General features: G+C 39.6%; 1 protein-coding gene across 3 annotated transcripts in view; it reads right to left on the reverse strand.

The window, feature by feature from the left end:
- The window catches only part of ALCAM (activated leukocyte cell adhesion molecule), a 211,089-nt gene extending 193,045 nt beyond the window's left edge, over positions 1 to 18,044 (reverse strand). Inside the window, exon 1 of one of the 3 annotated variants that reach the window (XM_047874763.1) lies at positions 17,449 to 18,042. In XM_047874763.1, the coding sequence (XP_047730719.1) occupies positions 17,449 to 17,521 (73 nt within the window). In that variant the 5' untranslated portion in view covers positions 17,522 to 18,042. Of the gene's footprint in view, positions 1 to 17,448 lie in introns of all 3 variants that reach the window. The other 2 variants (XM_047874762.1, XM_047874764.1) reach the window with 2 other exon arrangements.
- Between the last annotated feature and the right edge of the window lie 592 nt (positions 18,045 to 18,636).

Genomic DNA, 18,636 nt, shown 5'->3' on the forward strand with positions numbered 1-18,636 from the left:
TTTACTTCGTTATTTGTGAAGCAACTATATTCAACAATGTAGTTATGTGGTTAAAAATTCCTCACTGCTTATGTCGTGAGAATCAATGTTTATTTTTTAAAAGTTATTAGTACATTTTGTACCCAGCAACATCTAAACAGAAAAAGCTAATAGATTATGCAATATTTCCAGAAGGCAAAGTAAATAACCAGCAAAAAAGTAAAGTAAAAGATGATCTTATGCTTGAAGTGTTTCTGGGTTTTGTTTGATGGTTTCTTGGTTTGTTTGTTTTATTTTTTTTCTTTTTGTGGGTGGAGAGGACTATTTTATTTTTATTTCCGCCTGCCATTCCTATAGCAAACTCATTTGGAAGCTCAGCCTGTCTGACTACTAAATACCGCTGTTGAAATGTAATTACTCCTCTGTTACTCTATTTCTCTTATGGAGAAATCCTTAAATTTCTATTTAAAAAATGACCTGGTGTAAAAAGAGGAGTCAGTTTGAAATATCATTAACACTTAATATGGTATTAACCAGAGTGAGATTGAGATCAAAACTATTGTGAAAGTCATTTTTACTGGGTGACTTGCTCATAGTACCTTTGATGTTTGTTTTCACATTAAAGGATTAAGTTCAGAAGAATAGCATTCTAAACATTGGAGACTGCTTGAAGAAGGAATAAAATAATAGTAATTATTTAGTAGTTCCTGAGTTAGAGCTTTGTGTCCAAGCAGACATGCTTCTCATATATGTGCCTAACTCAATAGGAAACAATATAACATCCCTTTCCACATGAATTTAATTTTTTAAAGAAAAAAATCCACAACTCACTAAGAAAGCAAGTAAATATAAACTGTATATATTGACTTCAATATGATAAGCAGGTCAAGTCTAAGCTGTCAGGAAATAGTCAATATCTAGGGGTAGAGAATATGGGGAAAGGGGTAAGAAGGTAGGGAGTGAGGGAATGTCTTCCCAAATCTAAGCATGGGGAGTAATGTTCATAGCCAATGAAAATGGATTTCATTGGGCTCTATTTGTGAATAAGCCAATGGAAAAAAACCTGAAACTATAACCAAATCTCCAGTTTATTTCGGCCTCGAATAGTTCTATTCAGTTGGTCCATGCATGAAGCATTGTGCAGTTGATTCCACACAGATATACAGGCACTTGTTCTAACCAGACATCTCACTGGCTCATTTTTGTCTTCCTAATTCTGCTTTTCTAACATCCTTTTCTTGTTCCTTCAAATTTGTTCACTCATCAGACTTCCCTTTCTAGAATTTGAGTAATCACCACTTATCTCTCTCTTAAACTCATTTCTCTAATTTTAACTTCCTCTACAAACTTGAGAAGTAACGTCTGTATTCTAGCCCTAACCCCACTCTTTGGGTAAAAGGAAGGAGAAGCTCAATGCTCAAGTTTACCTCAGGCACACTGGGTTTAGAGTAGATCACTCAGTAGTATATTAATAATATATGCTCCATCCATCTGTGGGGGAGGAGTTTCAAAAACAGTCTTACTACATTCTCATTGGCTCAGGCATGAACCTGTATAGACAAGCCTCTAGCTTTCCCCACAGATCTGAGTATATGCCAGATATATGCTCAGTTGGAAACTAATAGGTACATTGTATATTTACCTAACTGTATTATTAAATGATATTCCCTAGCATTACTTAACTTTAGTTTACTTCTAGAATTTTAGCAAACTAATGCCATTCAGATACCTAAATTTTGATAAAGAACCATCATTCACATTGTCAAATTTGAAAAGCATTGCTAAATTTGGTCAATAATTCTCAGGATTTCAAGAGAGCCTTGCATCAGAATTTCTCTGTAAGAAGTTTCTGGACAGCCCTTGTTCTTCTCACTTCAAGAAAAGAAATTAAGTGATTGTTACTAACAGGAGAGATTCAAATTTAGAATTACCAGAATGTATTATCAACTAGGTGTCTCAACAAAGCAAAAAAAATTATTTTATAGTGTAATGCTACTGGTCCACATATATAATGTGGAAGTATCTTTTTTTTTTTAATAGCAATTTCCTTTTCATGCTTGTTTCCAGGTCTTATCTTTCTCTTCTCTCTGTAGAGAGGTCCTCTCATTCCCTCCTCTACCTCCCTCAGCAGGACAAGTTGTCCTCTTAAATATGTCTTGTGCTCTCCAGTTACAGAATACTCACTTTTCCTGTGATCACATCCTTTATCATAAAACTGTCTAGGTTTTATGATAGCTGTCCAGGTTCCCAGCACCATTTGTTGAAGAGACTACCTTTTTACCATTGTATATTCTTGCCTCCTTTGTTGTAGATTAATTGACGATAGATAGATAGATAGATAGATAGATAGATAGATAGATAGACTGATTTCTGGGCTCTGTATTCTGTTCCGTTGACCTATATTTTTGTGCTAATACCAGAATGCTTTGATTACTATAGCTCATAGTATATCTTGAAATCTGGGGTTGTGATACCTCAAGTTTTATTCTTCTTTCTCAAGAGTGCTTTGGCTTTTCAGGATCTTTTGTGGTTCCACACAAATTTTAGTATTATTTGTTCTAGTTCTGTGAAAAATGTTGTTGGTATTTTGATAGAGATTGCATTATATCTGTAGATTGCTTTGGGTGGTACGGACATTTTAACAATATTGGTTCATCCAATACATGAACATGGAATATCTTCAGATGGATACTAACTCAATTCCATATCTATTTATACTTCATTTGTACAGCTTGGGTAGAATATGGCAAATACCGTTTTTGTGGGTTTGTTTTTTAAGAACCATAACTCAGGAGACTTACTCTCTAATTACATTTATGAAAACGACTAAAAATTTATCTCAATATAAATATTTCCTATTCATATGTGAATATATTTACCAATTATAAATCGGCTTCATTAATAATCAAGTTTTCTAATTTTTATTAATCCATTTATTCAATCATCATACATGTGTTGGACATATGTTATATATCAATAGACAAGGAGTTGAAAAATACTAAGAAGACATAGACCCTGCCTGCAGGATCTCAAAACCTCTAAGGGAAGAATGACAAGAATAAATAGGCAATAAATGAAATGAGCTTTAAAACTACAGAGCACTTTAGAGAGACCGAGGAAGAATTTTTAGAGGAGATGACATCTAAATTGTGTTCTGAAAGATGAGGATACTAGTTATTCAGGCAAAGAAAGGGTGATGGGAGAGGGCATAACAGTAGCATTCTTGGATTTAAAAAGGGACAGGGAACAAGAAGGCAATGATACATTTAGAAGTATGGTGGGAGCATGGAATTCCAAGAAAGACTTGTGTTACAAAACGTAACTAGAACCCTAAATGCTATGCTAAGGAGTTTATATTTTATCCTTACTCTAATGGGGAGCCACTGAATTATTTTAAGCAGAGCAGTTACAGGATTCTATTCATCTTATATCATTTTGGAGGCAGAGGAGAGAAGATATTGAAGAGTTTATTATTTGACAATCACACTGATGAATGAGCTTATCCCTACTGCACTGGTTAGAACAGGAAAATAGGGTTAAGCCATTCAATGCCACCTGGCTCTTTGGTGGAGAGTAGAGATATGAGTTTCAAAACCACACAATTTGGCTCCAGAAGTCACATTCTCAAACTCTAATCTATAATGGCAAGTAAGCACAATAAAACAATTACTTACTTTAAAGAATGCTTAAAATTATAATGAGTAAGGTACAGGCCTCAATCCCCAGGCTACCCTCTTAACAGTGTGTCTTATTTCAATAAGAAATGTTTAAGAGTTGTCTCTGTGTTGGCTAGTCTTAAATACGCCAGAGAACTGGGCCATTTCTTTAACTGACAGCATTTTAGTAATAAATTAAGAGATCTAATGTGTGGAATTATGCAATTTTCTGCAAAACTCAAAAAAATAATTCCCATTTTGAATAAAAATCAACAGGGATCATCATTTCACATTTTTTTTCTTAATTGGAGCTCCAATAAAAGTTACTGCTTACCATCATTTCAAACATATTTCTCTAAATCACATATAATTTTGAATCCTAGAATTTTTAGGCTGTAAAGATCTTAGAAATCATATGGTACAATACTTCCATGACAAAGGTGAATGTCATAAAAGGTAAATAAATTGTCAGGGTCACACACAGGTAATGGATCAACTTAGATTGAAAATATAGTTGGATTTGTTAAATCAAGAGGACATTTGGGAAAATTAAAAAGAGAGAAAGATGTGAGTGCAGAATAATTCCATGTAGAAATCTATAATCATCTGGATAAAAATCTAGGCAGAGTAATTGAGAAAAATACCAGCTATTTTTCGTTTCCTATTCAAATACATAGCTATTTTCATTTAATAGATACCATAAAAGTGGTGTCAAAAAATTTAGCATTTTATCATTGGAAATAAACTTTGTTCTCCTTTGATGCCTTCTATATTAGAGTGAAGTATGCTTTTCAGGGGTATAACTACTTTGATTTCTTCTAGTGATTTATTATCCAACGGATACAGAGAATTAAAAACTAGGATTTTAGAGTATATATTTTTTGTAGAAGCATTTCTGAATCTCACTAATAAGAGGATATTACTCAATTTCTAAAATAGTTAACATTAAAATTATAAATTCTTAATAATTTCATTATTAAATTAAACATCACCAGAAAAACATAATAAATAGAAGCACCCTACAGTGCTCATAAAAGGAAAGTAGTGGAGCTCCCTCTATTGAATTACAGTTGAGAAAATGTGCCTTGTATTTAAAATCATAATTTTATCATCAAAATGATTCCATTATAATAATAGTAAATTTTTTCTCTTTCTAAGGTCTAATATCTTTCAAATTATAGAAACCATATGCAATATAAATTTCTAAGGATAATATTGTAAATTACAAAGTCCTTGTAATTTTAGAACATGTATTTTTTTTAACAGCTTTTGCTTGCAGGAAATCACATTTAAGATTGTAATTTTCAGTTATGTGTTTTTCTTTTGTTTTCCTTTAGTTGCTAAAACTGAAATTGCTTGACAGATAGTGGGACGATGAAACATTCTAATAAGAATATGAAGTCCAACTTTGTTATGGAAACCCCCCAAAATGTCCTTAGATGGAACTGAAATTGATCTTCCAGTCAGTAAAATGAGGTATTTTCTGATATGAATAAACTGATATTACAGTTAAATGACTACTAAAAAATGTGATTCATAACAATTATAATTTGTTGAGAGGGGCGCCTGGGTGGCTCAGTCGGTTGAGCGTCCGACTTCGGCTCAGGTCATGATCTCGCGGTCCATGAGTTCAAGCCCCGCGTCGGGCTCTGTGCTGACTGCTCAGAGCCCGGAGCCTGTTTCAGATTCTGTGTCTCCCTCTCTCTCTGACCTTCCCTCGTTCATGCTCTGTCTCCCTCTGTCTCAAAAATAAATAAACATTAAAAAAAAATTTTTTTTTATAATTTGTTGAGAGTCCAGTATATGTCAGGCACTGAGAAATGCTATACACTCATTACCTTATTGGAACATCTATATCAAATGAACTTGGAAATACTGTTACCCTCATATTACAAATCAGAAAACAGAGACAAGAGCTAGAATATTAAACTAATGTTCTGATCCATCACCCACGCCCTTGAACTCTGATGCATTTCTAGGTTATGTATTTACAGTCTGTGAAATCTGTAAGCATTGACAGTCCACAAAAATTAAGCACATAATTACTTTTGTAAAATATCATAGAGGTATAACCATACTATCTACAATAAAATCACTATTCAGGCTGTTCACATCCTTTCTAACTAAACATTTTAGATAAATTCCAAAAAATGATAACCTCTAAACCATACCCTGAAACTCTTTCGTTTTACTGTTTTATCATTTATTTTAGAAAGGAGACATATTTCTTATCAGCAAAGAGAAAAACAGCTAAGCAGATGCAGGTTTTGTTTTAATAAACAGATACTTATTTGTCATTCTACTATGATAAGAAAAGCAATTTTATTTCATACTAAAACAGTCATTTCCTAAAGAAAATTTCTATTTGAGAACTAGATTACCATCCACTGGGGTTGGGTAGAGTAAAGGATTAATCCAACAGGGTAAATCCAAATACATATTACGTTTTACTCTTAGATCTGATAGCAAAAGCATTATTCATATTTAGAGTCATGCCGATCTCTGCAAAAATATAAAACCTATGCTTATAACTGACATAAGCATTTTTCTTAGAAAGTGTCATACCTATCACCAGGTAGAGAAAATGCTTGCAGAATGAAGTACAAATGCCACAAGCTGAAACATTTAAAACTAAATACTAGGCAGAAACTGCTTTATTTATGAAATTATAGTTTGTGCACATTAATATTAACTCCACTATGAATATTTGTTGCCTTGTTTAAAAAATATATCTTCATTACATACTTATTGAAAACTCTTCACAAACATATTGTTATAGTTTTTCTATACAGAAGTTGCAATAAAAATGTTTTACTCCCTTCCGTAAGAGATCTAAAAATTACAGGGTAAAATATATTTAATGGCACTGATGTTTTTTATAAATTTACAGAAGATGATACGTTTTATCCACTAGTAAGCAATTTTGATGAGACTGTTAAACTTGTTGGAATAATTGTTCAAAATATGACTTACTTAAAAATAAGTGAAATCTGTTTAGTAAGACCTATTATACAGGGCTTACAAAATGGCATTAGTCCACCTACACAATGTATATTGTACCTACAATGAACTAACACAAATATTTGGAAACCATCTGTGTAACATAAAATAATATCAACTATTCTTTTTTTTAATTAAGTTTTATTTATTTTTGTTTAATTTTTCGAGAGAGAGCATGTGCAAGCGGAGGAGGGGCAGAGAGAGCAGACAGAGGATCCAAAGTGGGCCCTGCGTTGACAGGCTGACAACAGTGAGTCTGATGCAGGGCTCAAACTCATGACCCTTGAGATCATGACTGGAGCTGAAGTCAAAAACTCAGCCGACTGAGCCACCCAGGTGCCCCAATATCAACTATCCTTAGGGTTCACATGTTGTTGTCTCTTAATCCACTGTTTTAGTTAATCTGACCCTATAGAGTATGAATCTTCCAAAATGAAAGAAAGTATGACTTACATAGTTTATCTTCTCAAAGTTAGCCATCTTTATGGAAAGCCATGTGGAAAGAGCAATGGTAATAATTCAAATAAATGCACGTCTTTCACCCAAGGTTGGTCCCAACACGCACATCATAAAGCTAAGCACCGATCAATCTATAGTTTTACCTTACACGTGAGCATGTGTGTGCCTATTACTCCTATAATTCTCACTTTTCCCATAGTTTTAAATAAATAAGAATCAACCTATTATCCTGTTTTCTTTTAAATTATACTTTCCCCATAACTCTGTACTATTAATATGAGGAAGGGGCATCCTCATACACTCTTGTTGAGATTTTAAAGATACACACTCTTTTTTAATTGAGAAATAATTGACATATAACATTGTATTATTTTGGTATATAACATAGTGATATATGTATATATTGCAAAATGATTATCACAAGTTTACTTACTATCCCACCACCACACAGTTAACACTTTTTTTTTCATGATGAGAATTTTTAAGATCTTCTCTCTTAGCAGCTTCCAAATATATACAATACAGTATATACTTCTGAACTGTAATTTTAGAATTTCTTTCTAAGTGAAAAATGCACATATTCTTTGACTCAGCAATTTCACATCCAGGACATTTCCTACCAACGTAACAGTGCATATGAATAAGACATGTATTAGGATGTTCACTATAGTCATGTTTACAACAAAAAACACTGGAAACAGTCTACATTTTCAAGAACTAGGGAAATGCTTAAATTAATTATGGTGTGTACAATAAAATCCAATACATCTTTAAAAATCAGGTAGAGGGGCGCCTGGGCGGCACAGTCGGTTAAGCGTCCGACTTCAGCCAGGTCACGATCTCGCGGTCCGTGAGTTCGAGCCCCGCGTCAGGCTCTGGGCTGATGGCTCAGAGCCTGGAGCCTGTTTCCGATTCTGTGTCTCCCTCTCTCTCTGCCCCTCCCCGTTCATGCTCTGTCTCTCTCTGTCCCAAAAATAAATAAACGTTGAAAAAAAAATTAAAAAAAAAAAATCAGGTAGAGCTATATGTGCTGATATGGGATAATCTCTTAATCTCCAAAATGTGCTATTAAGCAAAAAAAGGAAAGGCACAAAATGGTATGTATAGTATGTTCCCACTTGATTTTTTTAAAGGGAAAAAGTATATATGCAAGTATTACTGTATGTGAGTATTTGAATAAGATCAAATAGATCCTCTTTAAACCCCACAACTGGTGAGTAAATTAGGGAAATTACAGGAATGAATTCCTGGTGACCTCCAGGAATTAGAAGTCATGTTCCTTCCATGTTGGCATCTTTTTTTTTTTTAATTTTTTTTAAACGTTTATTTATTTTTGAGACAGAGAGAGACAGAGCATGAATGGGGGAGGGTCAGAGAGAGGGAGACACAGAATCTGAAACAGGCTCCAGGCTCTGAGCTGTCAGCACAGAGCTTGACGCGGGGCTCGAACTCACTGACCGCAAGATCATGACCTGAGCCGAAGTCAGCTGCCTAACTGACTGAGCCACCCAGGTGCCCCCCATGTTGGCATCTTAACTCATGCCATTCTCCCAGCCCATATCTTCTGCTTGATTATTCCTCAGCATATACCTCAGATATCATTTCCTGAAAGAAACTTTCTAATATTTTCCTACAGCCTGGGTCACATCTGGCCACTCTGATGTAAAATGCTATTTATTTGTCCTTGTAGTACTTAGCAAAACTTCTAGCAAATTATATAATTCATTGATTGATATCTATTTTCCAGAGAGAAGATAATTTCCTGTAATGATAAGACCTTGACTGTCTAGTAACTAGTTTGTTGCAATATCCCCAGCACCAAGCAGAATATTTTGCACATTTGAGCACTCAATAAATATCTATTGAATGCTGTTTATAAATGCTGAATAGTTCATGTCCATGAGTTTTTTTTTTAATTTTTATTTTAATTACAGTTAGTTAACATACAGTGTTATATTAGTTTCACGTTAAGTTATATGAGTTTTTATCTTGGATTGGCCAACACTGTGACACTTAGGCAAGTACCTAAATAATTTTATGGTCCTGTATAGCTCCAAGCCTTGAATCTATGAGTTTAGGGGTAAATGAAACTAAGGACGTTGTTATCTCAAAAAACTGGCTAATTTGCTATTGAATTTTAGGTAATCTTTTCACCTGTGGTTTCATCTATCTCAGCTGTTGAATAAGAAACTAAACAGGGGTACTTGGGTGGCTCAGTCAGGTAAGCACCCAATTCTTGATTTCAGCTTAAGTCAGGATCTCAAGGTAGTTAAATAGAGCCCAGAGTCTGGCATTGGGTTCCATGATACATGGAGCCTGTTTAAGATTCTCTCTCCCTTTGCCCTTCCCTCTCCTGCACACAGACACATGCGCTCCCTCCCTCCCTCTCTCTCTCAAAAAAAAAAAAAAAAAAAAAAAAAAAAAAAAAAAAAACTGAACAAGATGAATATCTAAGGTAATTTCCCATTTTTTCCAACAATCCCTCTTCTATTGCATTTTACTTCAGACCATGATTTACATGCCTTTAACCCTTCAAAATTGTGTGTGCTCTCTCCCTCTCCCTTTCTCTTTCCTCTCTCGTCTCTCTCTCTCTCTCTCTCTCTCTCTCTCACACACACACACACACACACACACACACACACACTTAACTTTCCATAATTTTATTCCAAGGGAAGATAAGGGTTTAGCCATAGGAAATAGTGTTTTTATTGACACTACTTGAGCCTCTATAATCTGTTATATTTCTTGCCAAAGGATCTAGAAGAGGAAGGTGTAAACTATGAATATGGGGCTAAGTAAGGATACTAGCTTCTGTTACATCCCCCACTGGTTGACTGATGGCAAAAATGGTCCTAATCCTCTCCCCTGATCTTTATGCATACTGTTTGCCAAGTGTTTCTAGCTCCTTCCATTCAACAGATGATTTTCCCACCATTGAATTTGAGCTGGGCTTGGGACTTGTCTTCACCAACTGAATGTGGAAGAAGTGATGGTTTGCCAGAGGAGGCTTGCAGATTTCTGCTTCCTCTCAGAACCCTGCTTCCACCAAGAGAACAAATCTAGGGAAGCCTGTTAGAGAACCAAAGACCATGAAGAAGAGTCAATTTTCCCTGAATGACAACCAGCCAACTCCCAGAAGCAAAGCTACCTCAGCTGACCCACAGCAGCTTACAGTAAAATGAAGATATCTAACTAAAATCATAAAAACACCCAACTGACCAATCTAAATTGCCAGCCTGCAAAATAATGAACTGCATAAAATGGTTGCTGTTTAAACCACTATGTTTTGGAGTGTTCTATTTTACAGCACAATTAACTGATATACTATGGTTCAAAAATGTAATAAGAGTAGCTACATGGGTTTTTATGTTTTCTTGATTTGGAACTAGGTAAATTCTACACTGATAAACTCCCCAACTAATTAGGGAAAATACTTGGGGATGTGCTGACAAGAGTTTTAGCCACAATGACCAACACCATCTCCCTTCATTCTGCTGTATTATCAAGAACAAAATTATGGCATCCTTTGTGTGCTTAGATAATAATGTCTCACCTTTCCTACCTCCATTCCCTTTTGGGGTTTTCTGAGTACTTGAGACACTTAGATATAGATGAACCAAAGAACACATGGGCACCTAATTAGGAAGTCAGTGTTGGCACCAAATGTCCCAGCCATATTGTTGGCTGCCCCAAGTCAAGTCACCTTACATGTACAAAAAGACTTAAGAGCTTCCTTCAATTGTATAGACATCCCTGACAATTATTTTTATATCCAAATTGATAGTGGATCTACTGAGAAACTTCATAGAAGAACAGAATGGGAATTGTGCAAATGGCAGAGAAAGGGTTTCAGAATCAGACTGAAATAGGCTTTCATAGGTACAAAGTATAGTTCCCAGGTGAATTCCAAACACTACTATTCTCTTGGTATCTCAGGTCAATTTGGTTTCCATTCCAAACCATGGGATCCTTAATGTTTTACACACACTACAATATTCTGAGGTTCTAGGCTATTACTTTACATCTCTCCTATACTTGACACTATAGGGAGGACATGTGGCCTCTTATTGATATTTCCCTGTAGCTTATAAATAAAAAAGGTTATGGGGCGCCTGGGTGGCGCAGTCGGTTAAGCGTCCAACTTCAGCCAGGTCACGATCTCGCGGTCTGTGAGTTCGAGCCCCGCGTCGGGCTCTGGGCTGATGGCTCAGAGCCTGGAGCCTGTTTCCGATTCTGTGTCTCCCTCTCTCTCTGCCCCCCCCCCCCATTCATGCTCTGTCTCTCTCTGTCCCAAAAATAAATAAACGTTGAAAAAAAAAATTAAAAAAAAAAAAAAAAGGTTAGAAATATGCACTTTGTCAGCATGAGTACTTACAGTTAAGTAGTCTAAGACATATTAACAGGCAAGTCATTAATACTCATAGTGACCATATAATTTGTCATCCAAACTGCACTTCTCAAGGTGAAGTAAGTTCCCATTAATAACTGAATCAGGACATCAGGATAAACCAGGACTGTTGTGGATATACCGGGATGTATTGCTCACAGAGTAATAGAGGAGAGAGTTTTAGGGGGAAAAGGGGGGAGGACAGGGGGGCTAACAAGCCAGAGAAGTTGGACAGCAGTCTGATTTCTGATTAACCTATTCTCCCAGTTTAGTTTCATTATGTTGCAATGCTATGAATTCTTAGAAGATCAGACACAGGCATGTTCATTGAAGTACGTCCATTCAAAGTTGAATTAAGTAATCCTTTGATTACAAACTGTTTTGGATTGGACTGATTTCCCCTTGAATGGAATGGATAATTGAGAACTGACTGGATAAATAAGAGAGTAAGCACTAAAAGCTAATTTCATTCTTGGAAAATACACTACAGTAATGGACTATGATAATAGGTTACCATAAAACAATTACTGAATACCACAGCATATTTGGAACTAGTCCTAGTTGAAATATATATGATATTACGTCTAGTAATAAGGTGAGAGGAAGCATATAAATCCTGTTAATTAAACAGAGAAATTAGCTGAATGGCAATATAAGTAACTCCAAATATATAATACTTTGTACACTGTAAGGATACTTGTAATAACTGTAGGATTTAACCTTATCAAATAGCATATAATATCCTCTTCTTAAATATAAAACATATATTTTAGTCTTGACTTTATTCTCCATAGGGGAAATTCTGCCCTAATTAAAAAAAAAAAAAGTAATGAGAAATTCAAATGAACATTTTTCCAGTCTTTTTTCATTTCTTATTGAACATAAGAAGGGGCTCTTATATCCAAGAGTAAATACATAGATGAATGTTACGTCATACCCACCACTCTTAAGGAAACTTTAATATTCCAGTGAGTTAGCTCATTTCTTAATATGCCACATACATTCATGTGTAAAAAATGAAATGGGCCTTTGTTAAAACCTAACAATGAAGAATAAAGTTGACACTCTGAGAAGTTAAATTCAAGTTTCTGTGTATACACACTATTTTATCATAGTTGCACCTATGTTGCTCTCTTGCATAATTGGTAATATACATATCTGTGAGTGCTTGAGTTAACAGCTTCAGAGAGTGAGAAGCCTTTGGTGATATTTTATGCTAAATAAATGACTAGAACAGAAAGAAGTGTGTTTAAGAATATAAAACAAGGTGATTATAAAGTATCTAAGATACTGTATGACAAAATACTAACTTCTTACACCAAGTAATGTTAACAACTTAGTGATCAATTTTACAAAGGCCTATGTTTAGTGACCTGAAAACTTGAGAAAAAGAAAAAGGAGAAAAAAGAAATAAAAAGAGACATTTTTTTGATTTTTAAAAAATGGTGTATGGGTCGCCTGGGCAGCTCAGTTGGTTAAGTGCCCCACTCTTGATTTCTGGTCAGGTCATGATCTCACAACGGTGAGACAGAGCCCCACATGGGGCTGTGCCATCAGCACAGAGTCTGCTTAAGATTCTCTCCCTCTGTCTCTCTCTCTGTCCCTCCCCCTCCCCTAAGATAAAAAATAAAAACTAAGTTTTAAAATGGTCAAAGTGATAATTAAATGTAATAAATTAAAGAGTGTTTTTCTATTAATAATATAATGTCATATAGCATGTTAATATAACATGCTTTAGTTGAAAAATTCAAATGCTGAGCAAGGGAATTACTAATCTCACCAAAATCAGAACCATGCATTACAAAGACAGAAAAACTTACCGATGGGAAATAAGAAGGAGGAGGAAAATAGCTTTCCCAAAGTCAGAACATTCCTATATGACATAACTGAAAACTGAACATGTGAGTGCTGACTCCAATAAAAAAATAATTTCTGGTAACACTTAAGACTATTAAAGTAGACTTTTATTGATTTTCTTCTCTTTAATAAGTTAACAGCAAACAAGCATTCTCTTCCAAAATTCTATTTTAAAAGATAAGCTAAATTGAATTTTCTAAAAAGTCAAAGTTTGAAATTGTGTCATGAAAATATTTTGGATTTCTATAGATTTTAAAACCACAGGAAAGCATTACTATTTTCTACTTCCTTCCATAGCGCACTTAAAACCACCTTGCAAATCAATTATTTTAGGGGCATCTTAAGGATGTACATATAAGGCTTTGTCACATGAACATAATAGCATCAACGATCACTTAACATTTCATTCTAGGAACCACATATGCAGTTTAAATAGAGGCAGTCTTCCAGGACATATGGGTTATACTAATGGCGTTTTCTGAGACCTAAAAATCTCTTTTCCCAGGATAGTAGGAGACTAAATCCTCTCTATCACACTTCTTTTTTTTTTTTTTTTTTTTTTTTTTTTTTTTTTAATAGCCCTCTTCAGGCCTGGAGGAATAAGCACAAGGTATTATATTGGGTTTAAACAAGTAGGAAAAGAGATGGAAATTTCGCAGTTGGGTACCACTGACATTTTCTAGCAACACAATTTATATAAACTGTATCCATTCAGTCTGTCTGAAAGCATTAGAAAAATACAAGTGGATAATGACTCTGCCTTGACCAAATCAGCATTTTACCTTAGGTCATTAGAAACAGGTTTTTTTTTTAATTTTTAATTTTTTTTAATTTACATCCAAATTAGTTAGCATATAGTGAATCCATGATTTCAGGAGTAGATTCCTTAACGCCCCTGACCCATTTAGCTCATCCCCCCTCCCACAACCCCTCCAGTAACCCTCAGTTTGTTCTCCATATTTATGAGTCTCTTCTGTTTTGTCCCCCTCCCTGTTTTTATATTATTTTTGTTTACCTTCCCTTATGTTCATCTGTTTTGTGGATAATGACTCTGCCTTGATCAAATCAGCATTTTACCTTAGGTCATTAGAAACAGTTTTGAGCTAAAGAGATCCCAGAGAGTAGATCCTTAGTCCACCGTTTTACTTACATATGAGAGAGTTGAAGTCCAAATATGTGAAATAACTTGCTCAAGTGCCCAAAGGTGAATGATGCTGAGCCAAGCCTAGGAAAGCAGTTTACTGAAAATAGTATCCCATTAAGTTGTAAATTGCTATTGGATCAAATAAATCATCAAGGAAAAAGCAATATTTACTGGCTACTAAGCAGTTTGCCATTTTTAAATTAATAAATGTTAATAGTCCCACATCAGGCAGTCTGCAAAGACATTATTTGAGTTGATGCTTTCCCCAAGGCCTACTGAGATAAACAATGCCTTGAGAACATAATACGCCACTCTGGGGGAAAAACTTAAGTGTGCTTATATCTTAGAATTAACCTTGTATCGGTAAGAAATTAAGAAAAATTCCTGAGAAGGGTGCACACCAAAGATCCAAGAGAAGAAACAGTTAACTGCACCTCCTTGTTGTAAGTAATCAAGGAAAGCATTTTTTTAAAAAAGCAATACAAAATGTCACCACAGGCTGACGCTCTTTCTACAAGGATAATGAGATTCTTGCTTCCTCGGATGCTCAGCACTTACTTCATTGCCTTCATCTCTGAATTCAGTTTCTGTGGTTCATACATCCTGTCCCCCTCCCTTCAAAACAGGTGACAGGCCATGCCCGGAACGTATCAATGACTATGTAGCGACTACAGCCCAAAAGACCTGCAGGAGCAGTTCCACAGGCGCGAATTTTTGTTCTCTAGGTCTCAACACACACTACTAAAAGTGCTCCCGAAATGAAGGGTTGCAGGCGGGTAAGTCAGTTGGTCTCTTGGATTAAGCCAGCCTGGCCATTGGCACGTATCCCCAACGGGCGCAGCTATGCAGAGGGCTCCGAAGGAGGCGCACTTGCCTTCCAGGACTTGCGTCCCGAGTCTGGACGAGGCGCTGTTAGTGCCACAAACCTTTCTTTTAAACACACTGACCCCGAGAATTCTGTACATATGCCAACCCAATAAATCCAAGCAAACCACTGATCTGAGGGTCTGAGGTTTCTGACCCTCAGATCAGCCGAGGTTGGCGGCGCGGCTAGAATGCATCCAGCTCACCGACAGCGCGCCGCTGGGAACCGGCTGCAAACGCGAGCTTGCGGCTCCAAAGAATCTCCGAGAAGGAAGTCTGAAAGCGGAACCGCTCCCTTTTTAGCAGCTAAATATGAGGGAAAACCTGTCCTCGGAGGTGGCCCGACTGAAAACTGACTCCAGAGCGACCGCACGGAAAAGGAAACCGGGCGGGCGCGTGTGCTCCTGGGGAATTGGTGGGGTGAGACTGCAACTCTCCAACTGGGCAGAGGGTTAAACTGAAAACCAACCGTGGGGAGGGTGGGTCTTTGCATTTTACTAACTTACCTCACCCTCGTCCACCCTCCTCGCCCCTCGGCCCCAGAGTGAGTGCCCTTCCTTCCTACATCGGACAATGGGATCAGGAAAAAGTGAAATCCACAATGTGCCAAAGTCAGGCGGCTCTCCCCTGGCCACGTCCCGGGTGTGCTTACCCCAACCCACCTGCTTCAAATCCGGTTCAACTCGCGCTTCACACGCCCCGCCCCGGAGCTAGAGATGCGTCGCAGATGGTTCTCTCTAGCCTCAGAACTGCAGGTGAGCTCAGGACCTCACCCAGAAATGTAACTTTATAATAGAGATCGGGCGAGGGCACCCACCCCCCTCCTCCGCACCACCACCAGGAAGCCGACACAGCAGCAGCAGTTCACAAACACTTGTGATCTTCTGACTCCAGCCCCAGCCTCACTTTCCCTCTTTCCCTGGGAGAGACCCGGAGGCTTCCAAACATTTTTTTTTTGGGGGGGGGGGGCCTCATCCTAACTGAAGGGATGTTCAGAAATTAAAGACGCGGAAAGGAAGTGAGTCTTTCTTTGCTAAAAACTAAAGAAAAGGGTAAAAGAACAAACAGAAGCCGAAAAAAAAAAAAAGGAAGTAGTTTTTACTTGCAAATGTATATGAAGGGCTGGAGATAAAACTTCAAAGGGAGAAAACAATTCCAAAAATTACTCGAGTCTAGCGAGCAAATGAACCTGCTGCTCTATCAAGTGACGGCGAACATACAGAATGCCCTGTTAGGGACCAACTCGCGGCAGCCGACCGGTGGGTCTCAGGATGACAGCCACAGGGGCCGTCCCCAGGGTAGGAAAGGGATTCCCGGCTAGATATTTTAGTTATTGGGGATTTTGAGTTTCTTGCTTCTGAGCCTCAGTACATTACTGAAAACTGAGATTGAATCACAGGTCCTGTAAAATCCACAAGCCACTCATAAGGTCTCACAACCCTGGCTGCCAAGTCCAGTTCAGGCTGCGTCCTTTGCCTGCCACCACCCCTGCACTCATTACCCACCCAGACAATGGGGGAGGGGGCTTCAAACCACGGCTTAAGCTGCGGGAGGTTTTTCTAAAAAGGAGTGATTAAAGTCCTCCCTTTCTCTTCTACCCTTCCTACCCCTTCTTCACCTCTTACCGAGGGGAAGTTACCAGGGATTTATCCCCCAAAAAGTGCAGACAGTTATTTCTCGGAAAGCTAAGCGAAAGGAAAACTGCCCGGAGCGCAGTGACGTGGACTTTGATATCCAAAGACTGGAGGAATTGTCAGAGGGCAAGGGCTCGCCGCCTAGGCGGGAGCTGCAAGGGCGGGGGAGGCGGGCGGGAATGGGGAGAGAACCAGACGAATACTGCCCGTGGGCCCCTGGAGCCCGAACCCCGGCAGCACCCAAAGTTCCTGGAGATTTACCCAAGGCCCCCAGTCCCTGCCCAAACTTGAGCCAGCCGGCCGAGCCCAAACGTGAGGCACAGGTGACTGAACCCAGGGCCAGATGTGTGCCCGCACCGCCCCCACTCGCTCCGGCTCACAGCCCCGGAGGTGCGAGGCCTGCGCCGCAGACTCAGGAAATTGCCCCCGTTCCACGTTGGCCTGGGCTGCTCCCAGGCCCCTGCTCACCTGGCCGGAGGACAGCGGCGGAGATCAAGAGGCAGAAGACTAGACGGCAGGAGGGGCCCGCCTTCGATGCCATATTCCTCCTCCTCGTCCTCTTTGGGGGCCACCGACAGCGTCCGCGCCGCAGGAGGGGGCGTCGTCCCGGCCCCGCGCTGCCCGCGAGCTCGCAGGTCCCAACGCAGGGGGCAGCGGCTTCTCCCAGGCACACCGCCCCCCCTGGGCTGTGGCGCTGGACCTTCGGCTCTCCGCCGCAAGCAACTTTCCACCACGCAGTGCCCCAACTCCTCCTTCCTCCCCTTCAACACCTGCCCTTGGCCCCAGTGGCTCCTTCTCCCGGGACCGACGACCCTCTCTTCCCAGGAGACACTTCACTATTTCAGAAAGGTGTACGTGGTTCTTTCAGGCTGGTCTGTTGTTCTCCCTCTCTTGGAATAATAATAATAATGGTAGTGGCAGTGTGCATAAAAAGCCCGGTGCTAGGCAGGAATCGCCGGGGGTGGCCACAGGGGCGGCGAGTCCAGGCGGTCTCCTCAGGTGGCAGAGCCGTAGCAGCGAAAGCAGCGGCGACGGCAGCGGTCTCAGGGCTGCTCTGAGTGGAGGGACTGGAAGGCGTGTGTAAGCTTCCTCTCTCCTCCTCCTCCTCCCCCCACCGCCGCCCCCCCCCCCCTCCTCTCTCTTCCCCGCTTCCCAGGACGCAGCGCCGAGCAGGTGGTTGGAGCACCGACCTGCAGCCTAGAGGCGCTGCAGGACCGAGTCGCAGACGGAGCCCAGCTCTGGAACTCCGCGGGTGAGGCGCTCGGGGGATCCAGGGGCCCCCGAGTGGGAGGTGCTTCCCGTGGCTCCGCCCCAGGACCACGCTAGCCAATACGGAGCAGACACAGGCGCCGCGAGCGCGCGGGGAGGGGAGCCCTCGGGGCTGCCTCTAGCCGGCGGCTTTACGATCGCCCTCTCGGTCCGGCCTCCCATTTCTTGGTCACCACGCAGCCTCGCCAGGGTTCAAAAAGCGCTTGTCCTCAGACGCTGAATCCAGTGGCTCGCTCCGCAGGGATTTTTCGGCGGTGATGTTGCAGCTTCCATCTTCAACGAAGAGAGTAGCGGGGCAGGACGCTGGCGGGGGGGGGGGGGGGGTGGTGGAGAATTCCGGGTTGGTGGGGCGGGGCGCGCCTTGGGTCCTAGGGCGGGAGCGGAGGA

Source organism: Prionailurus viverrinus, chromosome C2, assembly GCF_022837055.1.
Source record: "Prionailurus viverrinus isolate Anna chromosome C2, UM_Priviv_1.0, whole genome shotgun sequence".
In the NCBI taxonomy this organism is placed as follows: domain Eukaryota; kingdom Metazoa; phylum Chordata; class Mammalia; order Carnivora; family Felidae; genus Prionailurus; species Prionailurus viverrinus.